Here is a 22971-nt window from a genome sequence, read left to right as displayed (position 1 = left end):
CTCATTGATCCCTCTGCTGGGCTCAGGCAGCATGGAGGTGGAAGCTTCCTGATTTGAATGCAGAGGGACAAGAGATGTACCTGTGAGGATGGTGGGGGTAGATTGGGACTAGGAGCCTTGGAGAGGAATGGGAAGACGGTGACTGGCTGGGCAAGGACACTGGAAACCAGGGAATTTGTAGTTCAATCAGGGGATTTGTGTCCCCATTCTCTGCTAAGGATCCAAAATGAATTGGGATTTCATCTCTCATTGAGTTGTGTGGTGCATCATGGGAGTCCTGTGACTGCAGGTGCACTGTCAGAGTCCAGCCAGAGAGCCGTGCCCATAGGGGAGAAAAGGAACAAGAGGCACCAAAACTACAACTCCCAGGAGTTACCATTTGCTCTCAGTGCTACTCAAAATACAGCCATTTCACTGGGCAGAAACTTCAGAGCAGCTGGCTTGATCAAGGGGGTTTCACAATGCCCTTTTCAGCCAGGACCAGCTCTCTCTTCTTCAGTTTTAGTGTCAGGCTGAGCCCAATGTCAGGAGCAGACACCTCTTCTCTGTCTCTGTCGCTACTGATATCCCACTGGGGATGGCACAGCCTTCACTGGGAGTCAGAATGATAAAGAGGAGACTCAGTCAATACCCTGGGTCCACAAGCATCCTTACTACAGTGAAAGTGATCTTGGGATCCCTCAGCAAAGCCCAGTACACGCCACAAAGACAGTGCACTGAGCTTGTTTTGCTCTCACACAACAGAGATACAATCAGATGGAATTTTCCTGCTTCTGTCTCTTCCCTTATTTAGTCTATGAGCTCCTTAGGTCTGGGACATGCTGGATTTATCTTGTGTAAAGGCAGTGTGTGTTTAAGGCACTATCCCTATGAGGTATTCTAGTCCCACCCCTGACATGAATTTCATTTTAGCTCCAAGCAAAGACCACAAATCTCTCCCCTCCCCACATCCATCTGCCTCCTTCCCTCCCTTCTAGGTCATGGAGAGAACAGGAAGTTCAGCCTTGCTCTCAGCATGCTTATAACCCCTGAAGCTCTGCATTCAAATAATGATGTAATCAAATCTCATGCTTTAGGACTTCAGCTGGTCATTTGCAAGGGTCAGGAAGAATCCTTCCCCCTCCCACCTCTGCACAACTGGCCAGATGTATCCTGGGTTTTTCCCCCCCCCCCATCTTCCTCATCAGCATCAGGGATGAGGAATTTTCCCAATATCAGCTTGGCAAGGACTTGTGGAAGGGAGGTTCAGCTTCCTCAGCAGCATGGAGCAGGGATCACCTGCTAGGACCATCTCAGCGTAACATTCCCTGCCATGGGGTAGGGGCCTCCGGTGGCATCACCTTGATCTCTCTTCTCTGCCTGGCACAGAACAGTTTAGCCTCCTGAGTACTGGAAAGTGGACAAGACATTTGGCTCTGATTTGATCAAATAAAACCTCTTTGGAAAGACTCAGAAGCAAGTTGTCTCATATCTCTAATTCTTTATAAAGTGGGGCACAGAGAGGGTGATTTCCCCAGGGCATCATGCAAGTCTGTGACAGAGCTGGGAACAGAACTCAAAAGTCCTGACTGAGAAATACTTGACTGTAGAGCAGCAGCACTGGGGAGCTGGCATGTGCCTGCAGCAGAAGACAGGGTTAGATGCTTCCTGCCATGGGGCCCAGAGTGGTTGCATGCTCAAGCATAGGCCAACTGCAGAAAACAACTGGGCAGGAAGAGTACAGCTGGCTTCGAGCTGGGTAATCGGAACTCTCTTACTAGCATTGTAGGGGACCAGGAGAGGGGGAGAGAGAGGTGTGTGCGCACGCACCCACATCTTTTCACAGAAACTGGTAGTGGGGAGCCATGCTGTATTGGGGGCACAGGTGCCATGATATACGAGAACATTAAAATGGCTAGGTGGAGTATACCTGTCCTCACTACAATTTACTGAGAATAGGTAAACGCTTCCTTAAGGTATGAAGAGTTAACCCTTAATTCACAAAAATAAATTTCCTTCCGCTCCTTCCTTGTTGTGCACCAAAGCCCAGCATTTCCCCACAGCCAAGAACTGCAACATGAAATCAGGTTTCATACAATGGCTGAACCCAGCTGACTGTACAGGCCATGGGGAGGATAACAGGACAGTAAGGAGCATTCAGCTCCAAGTTTCTGGTTCTAATGAAGCCTGGGCAGGTAGAGATTGAAAGTGGTTACTATGGGATGGCTGGTAGATAGCCTCTATGAAATGACTGACTGGTCCAAGTTCATGTCTTAGTGAAAAGATGCACACACAATCACACTAACGGGCTTCTTTATTAGTAGTCCTAAAAGAGAAGCCAAGGAATGAATGGGCTTCATGTTGGGATTCTCTCCAAGACCTTTTCCATTTGGCCTGCTCAAAGCACCTTGTCCAGTTCTGGGAGAACATTTCATCCAGCTTTCTGGGATCCAAAAACCTCAGTTCAACTCCAGCTCGTCACTCAGGTTACTTTTATTAGGCATGTAACTGCCCTAAGCCCATGCTGGCCAGGCCCTGATACAGGTGGCTTAGGTACAGGGTAACACCATAATTCCAAACCATATCACACACAATGCACATTTTTACTAGCTACTAACATCTATACTTCTTGAATCTAATTGGTTTGGACATCCTATAGATCATGTAAGGACCAAGTGCTTTGCAAATCATGTAAGGACCAATCACTTATGTCCTCACCTTATCTGCATTTGAAGCTTATCAGTTCAGGGAGTTCCCAGTTACCTCAACTCACTTGAAAACACCATCTCCTGCACACAGCCTGTCACACCCTGTTTAACCTTGCACTCAAATTAAGGTATATGCAAGCTTAGTCGTGTCCAGCCAGATCTATAGCGACTCTCTAGAGACTGAACTAATCTTTCATCCCTAGAGACAATCCCTCTAAGATCATGGGCGAAGCACATCAGCAGGGAAGCTTGTACCAGCACATCCCTTGTTCTGCAGGGCTGCCAATCTTGTATTTTACTAGCACAAATTCACATACACAGTATTTTTTTTTAAATAAATGACCTAAACCTCTGCAATCAAGGTTCCAAAGGCTTAAAAAAAGGAAAGTGCTCATAACACCAAGACTTAGTGTGTATAATTACCTGTGCACCACGTTGAAAATGTGCAGGTAAGATAATGCAAGGATATCTGCCAAGTTTGAGAGCCTTCTGGGGTCAGCTCGATACTCCACTGACTCTCCTCCATCAGTCTGATACAAAGTCCACTGAATTCAAGAGAATACGAGATCAGAGCAGGCTCCCATCCCCCCCATATGGCTTCTGGGACATCAACAGCTGGCCAGGATAGTCTGCACAGAGCCTCTGCAGTAGCTCTGGCCAATGGAGCTGCACTGCTGGGGACTCCCCTGGCCATGACTGCCATAAAACACACACAGATAATACAACCAGGTTTGTAGGTTAGATTAATTCTGGTTTGATGGAAAATCCTACATCGAATTTGTAGTCACATTGAGAATCTAACAAAAAGCAGAGTTGTTTCTACTGGAGACTTAATTTTATACAAGATAAAAATATTAAACAGCAGCCTAGAAATCTTCAGTTTGTACAAGAATAACTAATAAGGGTAAGTTTTCACTGTATAAACATGAACCAGATACAAGAGACCGTTTAGAAGAGATGGTTCCAATTTCAATATTTACTTATCATTGTGCACATTCAAAATCAATAGTATGTTCCTTTGATATTATTCCCCCCACACCCTCATTTCTAGTGGAATGTATGTTTAATATAGACCTGGCTTAAATATTTAATTTCCACACATAGAACAGCAAAATCCAATCAATTACTATGGGTCACGACCCCTTCAGAACAGGGACACAGCTCATAAAATAGAAAGTATAAGAAGCCAAACCATTTCTCAGAAGACAAGGTTACATGAACTACAAAATAGGGAACTCAATTACCGTAAGTTACAGTAGATATTTTAAATTAATGAAATGAACTGGTATTTTTCACTGGTTTTCACTCACTTGATTATCTACATATTTTGTTGCTTGAATTGCATCATCGACCAGACTTGTGCAAACATAACTATAATATTCCTATTTATTTCATGTTCAGCAAGTTGCTGTAAAACATTTCAAGCTCCTTCTCACTGGGACCACAGGACTCCACATCAGTGAGACAGGCCAGAAGAACAAAAGAAGAAAAAATACTGGCAAGGGTGAGCTGACAAAAACCGCCACCACTTCCACTTAAGTTCCTATACTTGGAGTAGATCTGTTCACTGCAGCCCAGCCATAGCAGGCAAAGGCTGTGCTGCAGTTCCCAAGCTTATAAGGCAGAAGGCTGGGAGGTGATAAGATCTGTAGCCTATTAACTGTTTCTATGGCCTTTGTGGGCATGGTTAATCCTACAGTCCCCAGACTAAGGGATTCCTTCTCTGTGTGAGAAAAAAAATTAAAAATTAAAATTAAAAACTTTCCATTATTTATTTTTCAACAAAATAAACAAGCTCCACAAAACCTCCACTTCCGTTCCTTACTGTTGGCACACAGACACCTAAAATATATGACTATTCACAAAATCTAGCAGTACTGAACATGCCAAACTAAGAGACAAGGTGGGTGAGGTAATCTCTTTTATTGGACCAACTTCTTTTGTGAAAGACAAGCTTTCATAGACTCATGGACTAAGACCAGAAGGGACAATCATGATCATCTAGTCTGATCTGCACATTGCCGGACACAGAACTTCACCTCCCACTTCTGTAATAGACCTCTAGTCTCTGGCTGAGTTACTGAAGTCCTCAAATCATGATTTAAAGATGTCAAGTTACAGAGAATTCACCATTTACTCTAAATTAAACCTGCAAGTGATCTGTGCCCAATGCTGCAGAGGAAGGGGAAAAAAACCCAGGGTGCCCATCTGACCTGGGAGAAAATTCCTTCTTGACTCCAAATATGGTGGTCAGTTGGACCCTGATAATTTTCGCAAGACTTATCAGCCAGACACCTGGGAAATAATTCTTCACAGTAACTCAGAGCCCTCCCCATCTAGTGCCCTTACCAGCCTATGGGGGATATTTGGTACTAGCAATTGCAGATTGGATACAAATCATTGTAGGCAGTCTCATCAAACCACCCCTTCACAAATGTATCCAGCTCAGTCTTGAAGCCAGTTAGGTTTTTTGCTCCCACTGCTCTCCTTAGAAGGCTGTTCCAGAAGTTCACTTCTCTGATGGTTAGAAACATTTGTCTCATTTCAAACCTAAACTTGTTGATGGGCAGTATGTATCCATTTGTTCCTGTGTCCACCCTGGTGCTCAAATAACTCCTCTCCCTCCCTGCTATTTATCCCTCTGATGCATTTATAGAGAGCAGTCATCTCTTTTGAGCTACACAGAGCTGAAGAATGTTGCAAGGAAGGCTCCTCCCCAACTCTGGGGGCACAAGGACACAGATGGTGCCTCCCTTCTCCACTCCCCCACCCCGACCGTGGCCTTGGTGAAAAAGAACTCCACAGTGGGGCCAGCCAGTGACTGGTCTGGAGGAGCAGTGACAGAAGCACCTACAGTTTTGACTGGACTTCCTCTGCTCTGTGCTAATTGGCTGTTTGCTTCAAACCTGCCTCTCCTCGTCTCCTCATCTCAGCTTCACTCCACAACTGCCCCCCCCTTCTCCTGCCCTGTCATGCTCACTCATCTTCCTTTTCCTTCAGCTTATCCCCTCCTAACTCCCCTCCCCTCCCAAAAAAGTCGTGGCACTGAAGTGATGGCTTGTGCCATCACACTGCTTTGCATGTTTTTCCTCCCCACCCCCCACTCTCTGTCTGCCTGGCCTATTTAGACTGCAAGCTCTTCGGGGGGGGGGCAGGGATTGTCAACTACTCTGTACAGCGCTCCACTCTTCGTTGGTCCTTAGGTACTGCCGTAATAAACATGATTAATAATACTATACACAAAATCTTGCAGGCATTCTCAGTTCCGAAGCTACTACCACGGTCTAACCATCTCCTTAGTACTGTACTGAACATGGGCATTTATAAAACATTCCAAGTTTCTGAAACTTTTTAGCAGCACAGAAAAGAAAGACAAGGGCATTTTTATTTGACTTTCGTTCACACAAACCTTTTTACTGAGGAGTGTTAGAATCATACATGTTGACTGTTTTTGTAAAGAATAATTCAGCTGTAAACAGTCACAAACATAAAAGCTTAAAAATACTTCAAACAAGAGTAGGAACAGCAAAAAAGTTGAATGAGCATCTGGCTCTTTTCTTTTTAATAAAGAAATATTTCAAGTTGACATCAGTGCATATTAAGAAATAGCATACAATGCTCCGAACACCCAATACATGAGCAAATTCATAACAATTTTCAAAAATGTATAAACTAATTGCGAGAAAAAAAATTGTGTAAGAGTAGCCAGGAGAATGACATTCAAAATAAACAGGCCAGTTGCTTTGTTTCACTAAATCAATTATATTCTAGATAGTTTAACATGAGAGAGCCAAAATTGTAGTCATTAGGACCTTCAAAACAGCAGTAATTTTGCTACAAGTGAGTTAAGCAGTTTGCATTTATTTTTGTTGTACAGTTAAGTATTATTCTTAACTTTTGGACTGTTACATAAAATCATGACACAGTGAGGATTCATTGTAAATTTACATTTCATATGTCAAAGTCAGATTAACAGGAGAACACTGCGTTCTGATTGTATCCATTGGCCATTCTGTTGAGAACAGCACAAGCTGTATGACGCACATGGGAAGCACGTTTGGCTGTTACATAAAATGGCTTATTTTTCCATGGTTTCAGAACCTCACAACAATACTATTCTAAACATTGTTCCCTGTCATTGTTTTAAGATGGTTCATCAACACCTCCTGCATAAGTGAATGATATAAATATGTCCAGTGACAAAATCCATTATGGAAGGATACAGAATTGCAAACTGAAAATTGCACTGGATCATTTTTAAGGTGGACTTGTAAATATTCTTCTATAATTTTTAAAAAAAAATATGTATTAAAAGCAAGCACTTGTTCAATTATTCTGACTATGATGGAATTTGAGAACAATGATAATTTCAAGATGTATATTATTATTTTAATGCATAAGGAGTTTATGCAATGTAAATGCCATTAAAGCTAATAAGAGATGCACATTTAAAGCTTGGAGAAGTGAGATAAAAGCATACTCTAGGTCTTGTGTTTTGATTCTGGGAGTCTGATTTCCTAATGGAAGAAGATAATACAGGATCCTCTTCTCTAGCTGGACCCTCGTGCAGATAGCCTATTCCCTGGAAAAGAGGAAATGGAAATTCCCCACATAACACACAGACACAATAGCCACGGGAACCATAGGCCTGCTGACAACAAGGGTTTTTAAAATATTTTCAAGCAGGTGAAATACTGGTCAGATATGCATTTCTTTCACAATTATTCTACTGTGCAAACCATATGTATCAACACCAAAATCTTCAATCCATCTGACATGAACATTAACTAGGATGCTGTGAAAGTCTAATGTAATATTATAACACTAAATGATTTCTTGACAATGAATATCAGGCTAAATCATAGATTAGCAGACAAAGGCACATGCTTTAAGTTTAGTAGGAACATCTGAAAGTTCCTTGTTACCATAATATACACTCCTGTTGAAGTAATAGTATTACTATGTATTATACAGATTACATTTGCTTCGAGATAATGATGAGGTAACAGGAAACTTCTGAATGTTCATACTGTTTATGGCACATACACTCTACAGTTCTATTAGCTGAGCTGAATCTTTAACAAACTATTGGCGATTTAGACATAAGGTAGGCTACAATCTGGTTAGGCCACAATTAAACTTTCATTATACTGCACATATTCTCTTCTGCACAAACATAGGATACACAAAATAAGCTGTTGGTTCAATAATATTAATTATAATTCAATGTTTTGCATATGTAAAATAATTAAATCAGGTAATAATGCAATGCAATCAAAAGACCATGCACTAGATAAACAAAACTTCTTCCCGATGAACAACAGTTCTTAGGAACTTTTTCTCTGACTTGCATAACATTTCATGATTTACGAATTTACTTGATCAGTTTCTGAGGAACATATTTAGATAAAACTGAAAAGCAAGATACTGAAAAACATTTGCTTTGCTGTTAGCTGTAATGCAGCTAGGATAGATATAACTGAGTTGCTGCAATTAATTGAAAAGTAACAAAAACTAAACATGAATAGTAGTAGTAGAAGAATATATATATCCCCTTAATTAATGTTAGTAAATACATTCAGTGGTCCACTTAAGTTATGTATCTATAAAGACATACTTCTACTAATCTTCAGCAGATACAGATGGATGTTCATTCATGGGGAAAGCAATGTGTAATAAAACTCAGTTTATCTGTCATTTTTACAGCAAAATCAGTAGCAAATTTGTAAAACTAAGTATATTTTCCCCAGACCAACCACACAGAGGTGTAAGTCACAAATTTCAATTTATCCAATGTTCAATCAATAAGGCTTTATTTACATTTCTTTATAAATTCAGGAAAAAGTTTGGTGCAATGTGCAAGACAAGAGAGCACATTTCTCTCACTGGAGACTAGCATCTACTTATGCTTTAACACTAACCCATAGGTAGCCAATTAAAGTCCCATATATCCATGTTTTTACATAAAGTTTCCTTCCAGATTCTGTCAGAAGCATACTAGCAGTCAGGCCACCTAGAAACAGCAAGGATGGTAAAGTTTTCTTGAGACTTAGTTTGGAATGAACACATTTCCCTGGGAACTTGTTTCTTCTTTTAGAATCCTTTGCATCATAAAACTCTATTAGTAACCTGTGAGAGACAAATTCATGTATTAGTTCATGTTTAAAGCAGTTTTCTTTCATCTAATAATTTTATATCTTATCCTCTATTACCTATCAAATACTTATTTAGCAGTGTGTATAGCAACAGTTTTGTAATAACAGACAACGTGCTATAGGTATATTGACAATCAAACTTATGCTCTGTACCTGGGTGCTCAAACTTAATCCCTTAAAACAACACAAATGATTTTTCCTGTCTTATCAATGTATATTATTGTGCCTACATTTATGTTTACTCAGCACCTAGCAAAACAAGTCCCCAATCCTGTAAAATAATATTAAATAAAATAATATTTTATTGTCAATAATTCATAACAAAAGCAACTCTGTGAACAAAAGGAAAAGTGTCTGCATGTAACAAAACAGGGAAGATAATGAAGTCTCAGGAGACTCAAAGGGTACTGGAAATAAACATGAACATTTTATTCTTACATGGTGAAGTCAAAAGGTCTACAGTGGATATTGGTTTATTGGCTCAGCAACAAAAACAGTTTCCTTGTACTGTTTTTAGAGAGTAATATTTTAGCATGTAACTAAATTCTGAAAATACTGAATGTTTCATACCCCTAAAATGCACATGCCAAGCAGTAATGTATCTAGGTAGGAAGGATGATCTAGTGAACAGGGCACTGAACTGGGACTAGAGACCTCCAGTCAGTTCCTGGCTCCACACACTTCCTATGTAACCCTGCAGAAGTCACTTCTTCTGCCTGTGACTCAGTTCTGTATCTGCACAATAGGGATACCAGGACTTTCCTACCTCACAGGAGTGTGGTGAAGAGAAAATTTATTAATGGTCGTGAGATGCTCAAATACTATGGTGATGAGGACCATATATGCCTAGATCTATAGTTGCCTTCCACATGGGCTCAAAGATCAATTTTATCTATTCATTGACCTCAATGAAGTTACACCAGGGACAATTATAGCCTTGTGAGTTTGAAATGGTATATATCTCTACAGAACCCATTGAGTCACATGTGGCAGCCTTTCAGGGGCGGCTCTAGGAATTTGGCCGCCCCAAGCACGGCGGCATGCCGCAGGGGGCGTGCTGCCGGTCGCCGGTCCCGCGGCTCTGGGGGACCTCTTGCAGACTTGCCTACGGAGGGTGCGCTGGTCCCGCGGCTCTGGTGGAGCATCCGCAGGCATACCTGCGGGAGGTCCACCCGAGCCGCGGGACCAGCGAACCCTCCGCAGTCATGCCTGCGAGAGGTCCACCGGAGCCACGGGACCAGCGGACCCTCCGCAGTCATGCCTGCGGGAGGTCCGCTGGTCCCGCGGCTCCGGTGGACCTCCCGCAGGCATGACTGCGGAAGGTCTGCTGGAGCTGCCTGCCGCCCTCCCGGCAAAATGCCGCCCCAAGCGCTGGGGTGTGGAGCCGGCCCTGCAGCCTTTCACTTATAGGATGTATGCAAGTATACAGAAGGTTAGGAACTTACTAGATGAATTATTTATCACTTATTTATATCTAGGAGCAGCTGCCAACTGAGGAAACTCTGGCAGGCCAGTTCCTACTGAACTATGCTGCATGGGAACAAGAGAGAGCTGGAGGGGAATCTGAGCTGATGTGGAGGCACAGACCTCCGTAAATATGCCAGACCCTCATGTGGATCCACTGTGCGCGCGCCCCCATAGGACATTCCAATTTGGGAAACACCATCTACCCCCATCAATGGAACAATTGGGGGGAAACTGACCCCTACCATGGGGTTCTTAGCAGAGTGGGTGATCTGGTCCATGGAAATGTTTAGGAGGTCTAAGACTGTTTATTGTGTTAATACTAAAAATAAGTTACTTTGAAGCATATCAAATCTTAAGTCTCAGCTGTGACATGACTATCGCTACTCACTTATCCTTTATTTCAAAGCGTTCATGAAGCCATCTTCTCATATACAGCTGTTCTTCTGGAATATCTTTCAGTTCGATCCGATCAAGGTAAATATGAACTTTTGGGCATTCCTTACACAGAAACTCTAAAAAACAAAAAAAACCCATAACCAAGTCTTGTAAGTAATTTTTACATCGCAGAAAAAACATTCTCCAAATAAATACAAAATAATAAAGATAAATATAGAGCAAAATGTCTAAGTGACTTTGGAACCTAAGTACCATTTTCAAAAGTCACTGGGGGAATTTAGGCTTCTAAGTGACCCAGGTGCTTCTGAAAATTTTATCCATTATCTTATACAGTGTGGAAAACCTTCAACAATCCATCAACCCAATTGTACAACATGGAGAAAGTTCCTTCCAGATCCCAGTAGCAATCAGCTGATGTTCTGTAATGCGAGATTTGATTACCTCTGTTTCAGCATATTTTATTACATGTTATTGGTCATAAAATTATCCAGCCTATGATTTTTAGATTTTGGTTTAAACTGCTTAAGATCTAATGCCCATTTCTTGTCCCTTTTAAAATCAGAAGTTACAGATTTTTTTAAAAAAATAGCTCCTAGCTTGAAATATTGTATAACAAAATTCAAACTATTGTAAACTTCCCTGGACATCTCTAAGAGGATGTGGGTTAGAATCGAAATAACAGATAATTTAAGTGTGTAATAACTAAAAATCAAATGCAGTCCTCAAAACATACACTTCTTCTGCCTTCCATTAATTGTCAATAGTCACTGGGTTTGACTGGGATTACATACTTTTACATTGTATAATGCTACTGATTTTAATATCAAGTCATTCCTGATAGAACAGCGTAAAGTGAGTGAAAATTCCAACCTATTCTTAGTTAGAATGGACTGTGTAGGATTGATAGTATCTTTTACTCCCAGATCAGGTATTTCATTTACTTAATGTACACTGAATGAAAACACTTCAATAAGATTCTGGGGAAATAGCCTGATTGGCTTGTTATGCATCCTAAATCAATAAGTTACAGCCTGTCAGAACACAGTAATCATAGTTTGTTAAAGGAAAGTGAACTACACAGGACTTGGGTATTTTTTCCCTTTAGTTAACTTGGCTGTCTGAGATATATAAATGACTCTTTTATACTGGCATCACCTGAGACAAGTTGTAGGTGATGCCAGCTGTAGGTGATGTTAGTTGTAGGCGGTGAATCTTGGCTTCTCTGTGTTCTTGATAGAGAATTGGGTATACTTATGTTTTACACTGTCTGATAATCAATATCATCTCAATGATGGTAAACTTGTTTTAAAATATAGTCACCTGCTTAGGAGAAAGATCCTCTGATACTTCTTTACTTTTCTGTTTTTATAGAGAGCATTATATTGCTTGATTGTTGCTTCACCTCATATTTATGCTTAGAGCAGTTCACTATGTAAATACAAAGCCAATTATGAACAGAACTCTTCCTAGTGGAAGCTGTTACCTCAGCTAAACTGTTTAAATTGTTAGATACTAACGGATCTTACATCCTGTATTGGATTTTTTGCTGATATCACTTTGTGTCCATGAATAATGGTGAAATTGTAAGTTTAAAAGGTAGTAACCATGGTGTCCCACCAACAGAAACCCTTAACACACCTTTTCATCCTGATGCTGCAGTACCTCAACATTTGGACAATGTTAAACTTGAAAACGGTCCAAAAATGCCTTTATATATTATAGACAGACAACAGACGGAAAACTGATGGCCACGGTGCATATAATAAGTGGCTGTAATTTTACTTTGTGAACAGTGTAACCAGGCAAGATATGGGGTATGTTGAGGTATAGTTAAAACTTGAGCAAAGAGTCAGAGACATATGCACCACATCATAGCCTGTCAAAGCTGAAACCCATCCTTGCACAACCACATCAGTATCTATTATGTGGTACCATGCTGCAAAAGCTGTACTTGCCAGATCTTAGTATTCCCTGACTGTGACGGGTGGAATCACAGAAACCCCCTGGGAGCTACCAACTGATGTGCCAAGACTACCTCTGCTCCTGTTTTCCCTGCCAGCTCAGGACTCCAGCACCCTGTGTTGCTGAGCCAGACACATCCGTCTGCTCCAATGAAGACCCAGAGTCTGAATTACTTGCCCCAAGGCTGCAGGTTTACCTGAAAACAGCTCACAGAAGTGTGTTTGTCTTTAGCACTCAGATGCCCAGCTCCCAATGGGGTCTAAACCCAAATAAATTAGTTTTACCCTGTATAAAGCTTATGCAGGGTAAACTCATAAATTGTTCGCCCTCTATAACACTGATAGAGAGATATGCACAGTTGTTTGCTTCCCCAGGTATTAATACATACTCTAAGTTAATTAATTAGTAAAAAGTGATTTTATTAAATACAGAAAGTTGGATTGAAGTGGTTCCAAGTAGTAACAGACAGAACAAAAGTCACCAAGCAAAATAAAATAAAAGACACAAATCTATGTCTAATCAAACTGAATACAGATAATCTCACCCTCAGAAATGCTTCAGTAAGATTCTTCCTCAGACTGGACACCTTCCAGGCCTGGGCACAATTCATTCCCCTGGTACAGCTCTTGTTTCAGCTCAGGTCGTAGCTAGGGGATTCTTCATGATGGCTCCTTCTCTCCCTTTGTTCTGTTTTACCCCTTTATATATCTTTTACATAAGGCGGGAATCCTTTTGTCTCTCTCTGAGTTCCCATCCCCTCCTTCTCAATGGAAAGATGCCAAGTTAAAGATGGATTCCAGTTCAGTTGACATGACCACATGTCACTGCAAGACTTCGTTACTCACTTGCCAGCACACACATATACAGGAAGACTTACAGGTAAAAGACAGCCATTTGCAGACAATGGTCCTAGTTAATGGGAGTCATCAAGATTCCAAACCACCATTAATGGCCACACTTTACATAATTACAATAGGCCCTCAGAGTTATATTTCATATTTCTAGTTTCAGATACAAGAGTGGTACATTTATACAAATAGGATGATCACACTCAGTAGAATATAAGCTTTGTAATGATACCTTACAAGAGACCTTTTGCATGAAGCATATTCCAGTTACATTATATTCACTTATTATTACATTTTTATAAAACCATATAGACTGCACAACGTCACACTGACTTTTTTTTCCTCCCCTAAAGGTGGGGATGGGGAGGGTGGACAATGAAACCGCACATGACATCTTGATATGGGAATATGTGATACAGGACAAAATGTTTAGAAGGTGGCACAGACTCTCTTTAGAGGAAAACAGTTTTTAAGTATTTCAATTTTCACACATTTAAGATTCTGAAATACTTTAACAAAACAAATGAGAGATCCATATATTAGATTCTAATCCTGAAACTAATGGAGTGGGGATTCCTAAGAGTGCACAATTCATATTTTAAAACCAAAGGGGCTTTATTTGTGTCTTAATAAATGCTGCTAATTAACTTTCATTAGGACACAACTCTTCCTATGGGCAAGGGAGAGAAGCCTTAAACATGGAACTTTCTAAAATATGCAAAAATGGATTATAGGAAACAAATGATTGGAATGGTCAGATCAAAACAAATGGTCATATCAAGTCTTTTTTCTACTTGATTTTAGGCAGCATTTTACCAGATATACCAGAATTTCTCAATCTCAGGTCCCCAGACCCCTGGGAGTCCCTGAGGGTACTCCAGGGGGGTCTGTGGTTCCCGCTGATCAACTCCTCCCCATCCCTCTATCTCCCAGGGGCTACTGAAGCCAAACTGGGAGATTTTAGGTGCTAAACATCCAGCAGCACAGCAGGGCTAAGGCAGGCTTCCTACCTGCCCTGGCTCTGCGCTGCTCCCGGAAGCGGCCAGTACATTCCTGTGGCCTCTGGGGATGGGGGGGAGGGGCACCAGGGGGTCTCTGCACACTGCCCCCTCCCCGAGCAACAACTCCGCAGCTCCCATTGGCCGGGAACTGCAGCCAATGGGAGCTGCGGGGGCGGTGCCTGCAGGTGGGGGCAGCGCGCAGAGACCCCCATGTCTCCTCGCCTAGGAGCTGCTGCCACAGATATGTGCCGGTCACTTTCCAGAGCTGCCCGAGGCAAGCGCCACCCGGCCGGAGCCTGCACCCTGAATCCCCTGCTGTACCTCTGCCCCAGCCCTGAGCCTGCACTGCATCCCACACCCAAACTCTCTCCCAGAGCTCACCCCCTGCACCTACTCCCACATCCAAACTCTCTCCCAGAGCCCATCCCCTTCATCCCCTCTCACACCCCAACTCCCTCCCAGAGCCTGCACCCCACACCTCCTGCTGCACCCCAATTTCCTACCCCATTCTGGTGAAAGTGAGTGAGGGTAGGGGAGAGTGAGTAATGGAGGGAGGGGAGATGTAGTGAGAGGGGGTGGGAAGAGCTGGGGCGGGGGTGTGGCCTGAGCAGGGGGGCTGGCAGGTCCCTAAAAAATTTTACATAAAAATGTGGGCCCTTGGGTTGCTAACATTTGAGAACCACTGCTATATACAAATGTATCCATTTACCTTTAAAAGATATTAAAAATATTGTTCTGGAGTATGGTGGAACTTTTACAGCGTACATTTATCATTTGAAGTTTTATTTTATGATTTTATTCTATAAAGGAACAAACAGCTCTTCCCTGACATTTATTTATACATAATTAAGTAAAAACATAACCAAAACCCCAACCAGTCTAAAACAGCATTTCAAAACCATTGATAACAGCCATATGGCATTTTTACAACTATTATCCAACTCTGTAGAAGAATATTGATTACCTCCCAATGTCATTGTAAAATAGCAAAGGACTACATTACCCCATTACTGTACCGATAACAAAAGGGAACAGAACATATGTAGATAAATAGAAGCAAACAGAAAAAAATGTTTCAAAGTTTCTGCAGTTTTATCCATACAGCTAAACAAAGGAGGATTTGATTCCTCATGATTTGCTGCTCGAAAACAATGTGATTTTTTAATCAAACCTAAAAAGAAACTTCTTTCGTGGCAAAGAAATTCCATTTATCTGAGCACAGATGCTGCCTCTCCCCAGCAAGTGCCAATGCATGTGTACCCCTATTTCCTCCTCTAGCTTTTCAGCACAGCATAAGTTTAACTCACCTAAATCAAAGTCCTAAACCTTGCTACCCATCAAGGTTTCCTCACTATGTAAACCTAATCCCTTCACTCATATCTGCACCAAACTCACCCTTGCAGCTGGATGGCCAGATTGGCCTGCATCCAAGGCTGCTGTGCTACTTTCTTATCTGTCGCTACAAGTGTTAAAAGATCCTTTTCCTCCCCACCCCAATCCCCTTGCTCTCAGCCCCAGGACCATTTTTAAACTGCCCTCCAGTACAGCTATACAAAATGCTCAAATGCAAACAATCATGCCAGCTATTTGAGCTATTTTTAATAGGCAATTCATTTTAGCGTTTAATGTGACTAATCCATTTTTTTATTTTTTAGACATACAATGTCACTGCAACCACTTAAGTACACCAGCGGATAAGAACAATTTATTGAGCTGCCGCTTTTGAGAAGAAACAGATGGATTTTATCACTATAACCTCCAGAAATTTGTGGTAGTCCCATGACCTTTAATTTCACATCAGTTTAACTCCCAAAAGGCTTTTGTAATTAAGCTAAGAAACCTTATTGTAGCAATTTATTATGCATAAATTAAATTCAACTTTAGAGCTGTCGGCCCTAAAAACCAACATTTGACAGGCTTTGCAAATCTCGGATCTCGCCGGAATTTGTTACAATAAACAGGAGGAACAAACAAGTCTGAACTTCTCTGCAAAAGATACAACATAACTGAGAATCATGCACTGTATCAAACTTTTGATTAGGGACAACTTTGTTATGATCATAAATCAAGAACCAAGTATAATACGTGTTAAATGAACATTAATAATTCACATGGGACCAAAGAGGACTGACTCTCATATGGGTGATAACTTGCTAATAAAAGCTTTCAGACTTACAAAATGATTTAGCAGCAACTTAAGATCTAAAAACATAAAACTTCTATAATGATACTAATGACCAATCAAAGCAAGAGGAAGGAAAATATGGCAATTTACAATGTTTTAAGGGCAAGAATGTTAAGTCCATTAGTACACAGTGAAATTCCAAGCCCACTATACAAGAAAGAATTCATGGTAACATAGCACAGAAAGTTATAATGTATTATTTGGATTCTTAGAAAACATCACTGATAGTCTCCAAGGGACAATCAGATCCCAAATGTATTTCAGTCTCAAACAAATATCTAGTCAATGGTATTCCACTAGCTAGGCTCCAGTAAAATTCCACCACTTTTTATATATTAATACCATATTTTCAAACTAGATTAACATTTTCAGTCTTCTGTATCGAGGAAAGCAAAGACGAGTCCATAAAAGATGAACTGCAAAGCAAATACCAAACACTCCCTGAAACACAAAAACACTATTTATATAAATATAAAACTTCCACTGAATGATGTATATGAAAAGCCTCAAACTCTTCTCTCCCCAGAAATTAGGTTTTTGTGGAATCATACTGTCACAGATGGATTCCAAATAACTGTGTTTATTGACTGTACAAATAAACACATCCTAGCTACCTATGTACACTGCTGCTGTGACTGGGTTCTGGTGGCTTCTGCAACAGAAGACTGGGAGACCTATAGTGGGTCACCCAAACTATTTAAAGAAATATTACCCAATTTCTATACACTATAGTCTTCCCCCCTTTGCATGAAAGGACATACAAAATATTATAAATGTATTACTTTATAAACTACTAATATAAATGCTACAAATTAAGTTTCAGAGGTGGTTAAAGACTTCTTTCTAAATAACGTCTCATAGGTATAGCAACAGTTTCTGAAAGTGCCTGCACTTTCTGGTATAGCAGGATCAATAGCATCTTCCTGCTCTGAAGCATTAGGGTCGTTTGTAGAAGAAACAGGGACACAAGGCTCACTGGCACCATACAAGTCACTGTCTGTAGCTGTATTGAAGGCTCAGTATTTTCAACAGGCATCACAGGTATAGAATATCCTGTTGAACTTGTGCTCAAAAACTGGTTTGTGTGTCTTTTCCACTACATATTTGGTGCTACTTCTACCCAATAAGACGGGACTCGTCTGTGATGTAATCACACCAGGCTTTCATGAATTCTTGGAAATTGCTAAGATTGTTTCCTCCTGCATGAAGATGTGCAGCGGGACTATTTGTGGCCAGTGGATCACACTGTTTCTTTCAAATGTCCTTCTGTAGGTCAGGTTTTAACAAGTCTAGGTGAGATTTTAAATTATGACCCATAAACATGGTTGGCCCCTGATTTGTAGTAGCATGAACTGAATTCCTATAGGCCAATGGAAAACCTACAAACCTGTTTGCAAGCTACCTTTATCCAGGGTTGTAGCATGAATCACTTGCTTAAGTATCTGAATAAATCTTTTCACTGATCCCTTTGTGGCAGGATGGTAAAAATACAAGGTGACATTTGTGACGGGTTTGGTCACAGAGACCCACTTGGGACTGTCACCTGATGTGTTGGAATTACCTCTGAGCCCATTTTCCCTGCCAGCTTGGGACTCCAGAACCCTGCCTTGCTGAGCCAGACATGCTAGCCTGCTGCAACACAGACCCAAGTCTGGTCCACGCCTCCAAAGCTGAAGACTTTAACCAAAAACTGCTCAGCAGGTCACCTATCTCCAGCACCAGACACCCAGTTCCCAATGGGATCCAAACCCCAAATAAATCCATTTTACTCTGTACAAAGCTTATACTGGGTAAACTCATAAATTGTCTGCCTTCTATAACACTGATAGATATGCACAGCTGTTTGTTCCCCCAGGTATTAATCACTTACTCTGGGTTCATCAATAAACAAAAGTGATTTTATTATGTATAAAAAGTAGGATTTAAGTAGTTTCAAGTAATAACAGAACAAAGTAAGTCATCAAGCAAAATAAAGCAAAACCACGCAAGTCTAAGCCTAATAAATTAAGAAATTGATTACAGATAATATCTAACCCTCAGAGTTGTTCCAATACGCTTCTTTCACAGACGAGACTCCTTCCTAGTCTGGGCCCAGTCCTTTCCCCCAGTACAGTCCTTGTTAGTTCCAACAGACATCTTAGGTGGAAAACAGGGGCTCTCTCATGACTGCAGCTCCCTTTGTTCTGTTCCACCCCCTTTTATAGCTTTGGCACAAGGTGGGAATTTTTTCGTCTCTCTGGGTCCCCGCCCCTCCCCTTCTAAATGGAAAAGTACCAGATTTAAGATGGATTCCAGTATCATTACCCACATTTACAACCAATTGTCCTAGTCAATGTGAGCCATCAAGATTTTAAACCAACATCAATGGCCCACATTTTGTATATTTACAATAGGGCCTCAGAGTTATACTTCTTATTTCTAGCTTCAGATACAAGAATGCTACATACATACAAATAGGAGGAATATATTCAGTAGGTTATAACCTTTGTTATGATACCTTACAAGAGACTTTTTGAATATAGCAAATTCCAGTTACACCATATTCACACTCATAAGCATATTTCCATAAAACATATGGAGTGCAACGTCAACATGTTTGATACCTTTTCTTCTGACAAACAACTGGAACTCTTTCTATGTGAACTGAGTTCCATTGTCACTTACAGCCTGTTCGGGAATTCCTGTCCTTGAAAACAAAAGTTTTAACACTTTCACTGAACTAGCTCAATTCATACAGAATCTCCAGGCCATTTAAAACTATTGCAACCAAACACATATGTCCCATAAATGGTTCAAACAGTCTGCAAGGACTTGTTGCCACAAGGTAGTTGGGCACTCCAAAGGATGCAATGGAGCATGTACTGAGTTTGCTGACAACCCTGACACTGTTTTGCCATTTTCACTATTTGTCTATCAATCCCAGGCTAGCACACAAAACTCCTGGCTAGGACTTTCACTTTTGCAATTCCCAGTTGTCCTTTGGGTAATTCTTGTAGTTTGTGAAACTTTGGCTAAATAGGAATAACCACTCTAGTGTTACATATTATGCAATCTTTTCAAGCTAAGAAAACTGGACACAGTTATTTGCATATCTGAGTCCATCCACTAATTGTAATGTCATGAACTTTAGCCAGCACTGGATCATTTTAAATTTCGCATTGTATCATGGCATTTGTTACTGGCAAGGGCTCAATTTGTGCCGTATAGAACATACTTCTCTCTGTGCCTCCACTTCATTATCCTTTCCTGCCACTTCTAATGGCAGATGTGATAATCAATCTGAATTACCATGTTGGCTGGTACCAGTGAACTCACTACTGGAACAGTGAGCACCCAAGAATGTTGCACATTTCTGTCACTGTGCTGCAGTGATTGCCAGTACTCCTTTTCTAAAAACTGAAACTAGCAGTTGATGATCTGTAATAAAAGTACATTGTTTCCTATAGAGATACTGGTGAAACTTTTTAACTCCCCAGACTAAACTCAGCCCTTCTCTATCAATTTGAGCATTGTTACATTCTGCTGAGGTAAGAGATCTAGAAGCAAAGACAATAGGCTTTTTCAGTATGATCTTCCATTACACATGAAATTACTGCTCCTATTCCGTACAAGGAAGTGTCACAAGCTAAATTAATAGAAAATATGCCTTTAAGTGTGTAGGAACCATTTCAAATTATATGAGCTTCTTGGCTTCATCAAAAGCCTTGTTGCACTGTACGGACCAAAGCCATTTCTGTCCGTTGGGTCATAATTCATTCAGGGGGTGTAACACTGTTGCTGCATGAGGTAGGAACCTATGCTAATAACTGACCATCCTCAGAAAGGAGTGTGATTGACACATTTTGCATTACAGGTGCCTTAAGGATAGTTTCAACTTTTTCTTGGAATTTACGGAAACCATCTTTATCAATGATGTGCCCACTACATGCTACTGAATCTTTGAAAAATTCACATTTTCTCTTAGATCCTGTGACCAGTTAATCATCCAAATAACACTGAGTACTCGGAACACTCTAATTCCTGATACGGGTCTTGCTACTAAAAAGTGGGTGCTGACTATTCCAAACACTACCCTGCTATATTGAAATAAGACTTTCTGTGTGTGTTAATTGTGAGGTACTTCTTCTCACTGTCTTCAATCCCCATTTTTAGATAGGCTCGGGCTAGATTGATCTTCAACAGCATACCACCAGTTACTGAGGCAAACATATTCTCTATTCTAGGTAAAGAATACTGGTTTGAATGCAATATTTGAAATGCTCACAGATAAGGACAGCACCATTCTTTTTCAGCATTGGCACAACAAATATTGCTCCAGTTAACCTGTATACCTGGATGAGGATCATCACATCCTCAATGCCAATTGTGGCATCCTTGCTTTCAGTACAACTGAAATGAATATGGGAAACCACACTGGCAAAGTTGGCATTCCACATAACCGTGTTTATTAACTACGTAAAACCAAAAGACCTAGGTACCTATGTTCACTGCTGCTCTGAGGGTTCTAATGGCTTCTGCAATTGAAGATGGAGGGCTACTAGAGAGCTCCCAAACTATTTACAACACAGTAACCAGTTCCTTCCTATATACTACAATATATATCAATATCAGATCCGGATTTCCCCTTTAACCTTGAAGGACTTTGGCAATGTTTGGAACACTCTGAACATGACATCACAAGAGGTTGAAATCTGATTTGAAGTAGATTTTATTAATAGAAATAAAATTAAAAATGTATCCTTTTAGCAACAGAATATTGAAAGTTGTGGTATATAAACCCTGCCTATTATGGCGACAAGTCATGTCAGTAAAGCTTTGTCCAAACTGCAAGTGTCATCCGTTAGTTATTTTATAATGTTTTTCACTACAATCATTAGTCTAGACTGAACCTTTAGACTCAAACCATTATTAATGGATTTGATTTGTAAAGTAAGACACACTAGACCTCACTGCTTTTTACTGTTTTATATCCAAAATTAGCAACCAACAAGTAAATCAAACATTAATTCTGAGTGCCAGTGTATCTCTCAGATTCACATCTGTAACCACCTGGAATCCAGTTGACAGAAAACCCTTTCACCGCTGGTTCTAGTGAAAAATAGTAACATTCCATTGCAATGTTGGCTGTTGAAAGGAAGCAACCTTGTACAGGGAAGTAGCATTGTGGGGAAGGGGACATTCTGTCTGACAATCCAGGGAACAATTACTTGATTAAAGATAAATCCATCATGAAATTGTTAATCTCTTAAGGCCAAAGAAAACAGGTAATTAGAAACTTCTGAATTACAGGCTCTCTTCAGGAAATTACATGTAGATCGAGGTTCCCAAGACATGTAGATCTAGAGATGGAGGCTGTCAAATAATTAGCTTTTGCTATTCTAAAAAGGTAAGTGGTACACTGTGTTTTTCTATAGTGCTATTAGCACAGGAGATCAGAGAGTTGAAAGGGCTAATGTAAACTGTTTAGTTGAAACAAGACAATATTTGACAGAGAACAGTAATATTTACAGGGCCTTGTTCACTGAATAAACCCCTTCCATTCTGTCAGACAGACTGAAAATATACAGTAAATACTCTCCTCTAGTGTAGAGATCCATTGTGAGAGATTTGAAGCTGCTCTGTAATAACATATGAATACTGTATGTTGGGCAGATTACTGGGATACTTACTGTGTGAATATACTGGTTTAGCTCAATAGAAGGCTGTTTGGAAAAAACAGGCAGGAAGGAAAAGAATAGCTCAAGATTGCCACCTCTTAGCAAACATCATTCAGGGACAATGCCAGAACTGTTAGCTTGATGTTTCTACCTCTCCTCCAGCGAACCTACAAAACTGATTTTGACCAGCTCCAGAAAAGGCCCAGGAACACAGAAGAACTCTGGCAAGGTTGAAAAGAGACACTCCCTGAAGACAGGGGCAGTTGTTATTCAGGGGAACCAGCCACACACAGGATCCTGTTGGGGTGCCTAAAGAAGTCAGGCCTGCCTAGATTATCATCAGAGGATTATGAGCCTTTAGATAAGATAGATGCATGTAGACTATTGCTTTAAAATCCTTTTTCCCAAATGTGTGGCTCCTACTGCAAAACAAAACACATTTGAGAAGGCCGCAGACTACCACAGGTGCCCAAACTCAGTCAGACCTGCAGCACAATAATGGTTGATGCACCGGGCACCTTAGCCCAGGTCCTAATCTAAGAGTGTGAAAATTGCTAAATTCCACCCAAGACAGGTAAAGGTATGAGGCTTCACATCTGGAGGGGGGTGAGGG

General features: G+C 40.8%; 1 protein-coding gene across 1 annotated transcript in view; it reads right to left on the bottom strand.

Annotated features, from left to right (window-relative positions):
• Positions 1-6204: 6204 nt before the first annotated feature.
• The window catches only part of AGPAT5 (1-acylglycerol-3-phosphate O-acyltransferase 5), a 107350-nt gene continuing 90583 nt past the window's right edge, over positions 6205-22971 (bottom strand). Inside the window, exons 7-8 of the mRNA XM_045009000.1 lie at positions 10698-10821; positions 6205-8816 (exon numbers count right to left, since the gene is read on the bottom strand). Of these exons, the coding sequence (XP_044864935.1) occupies positions 8591-8816; positions 10698-10821 (350 nt within the window). The 3' untranslated portion in view covers positions 6205-8590. The remainder of the gene's footprint in view (positions 8817-10697; positions 10822-22971) is intronic.

The sequence above is a fragment of the Mauremys mutica genome, chromosome 3 (genome assembly GCF_020497125.1).
Source record: "Mauremys mutica isolate MM-2020 ecotype Southern chromosome 3, ASM2049712v1, whole genome shotgun sequence".
In the NCBI taxonomy this organism is placed as follows: domain Eukaryota; kingdom Metazoa; phylum Chordata; order Testudines; family Geoemydidae; genus Mauremys; species Mauremys mutica.
The sequence above is the reverse complement of the archived record's forward strand: the minus strand, read 5'-3'. Positions and strand labels throughout refer to the sequence as shown.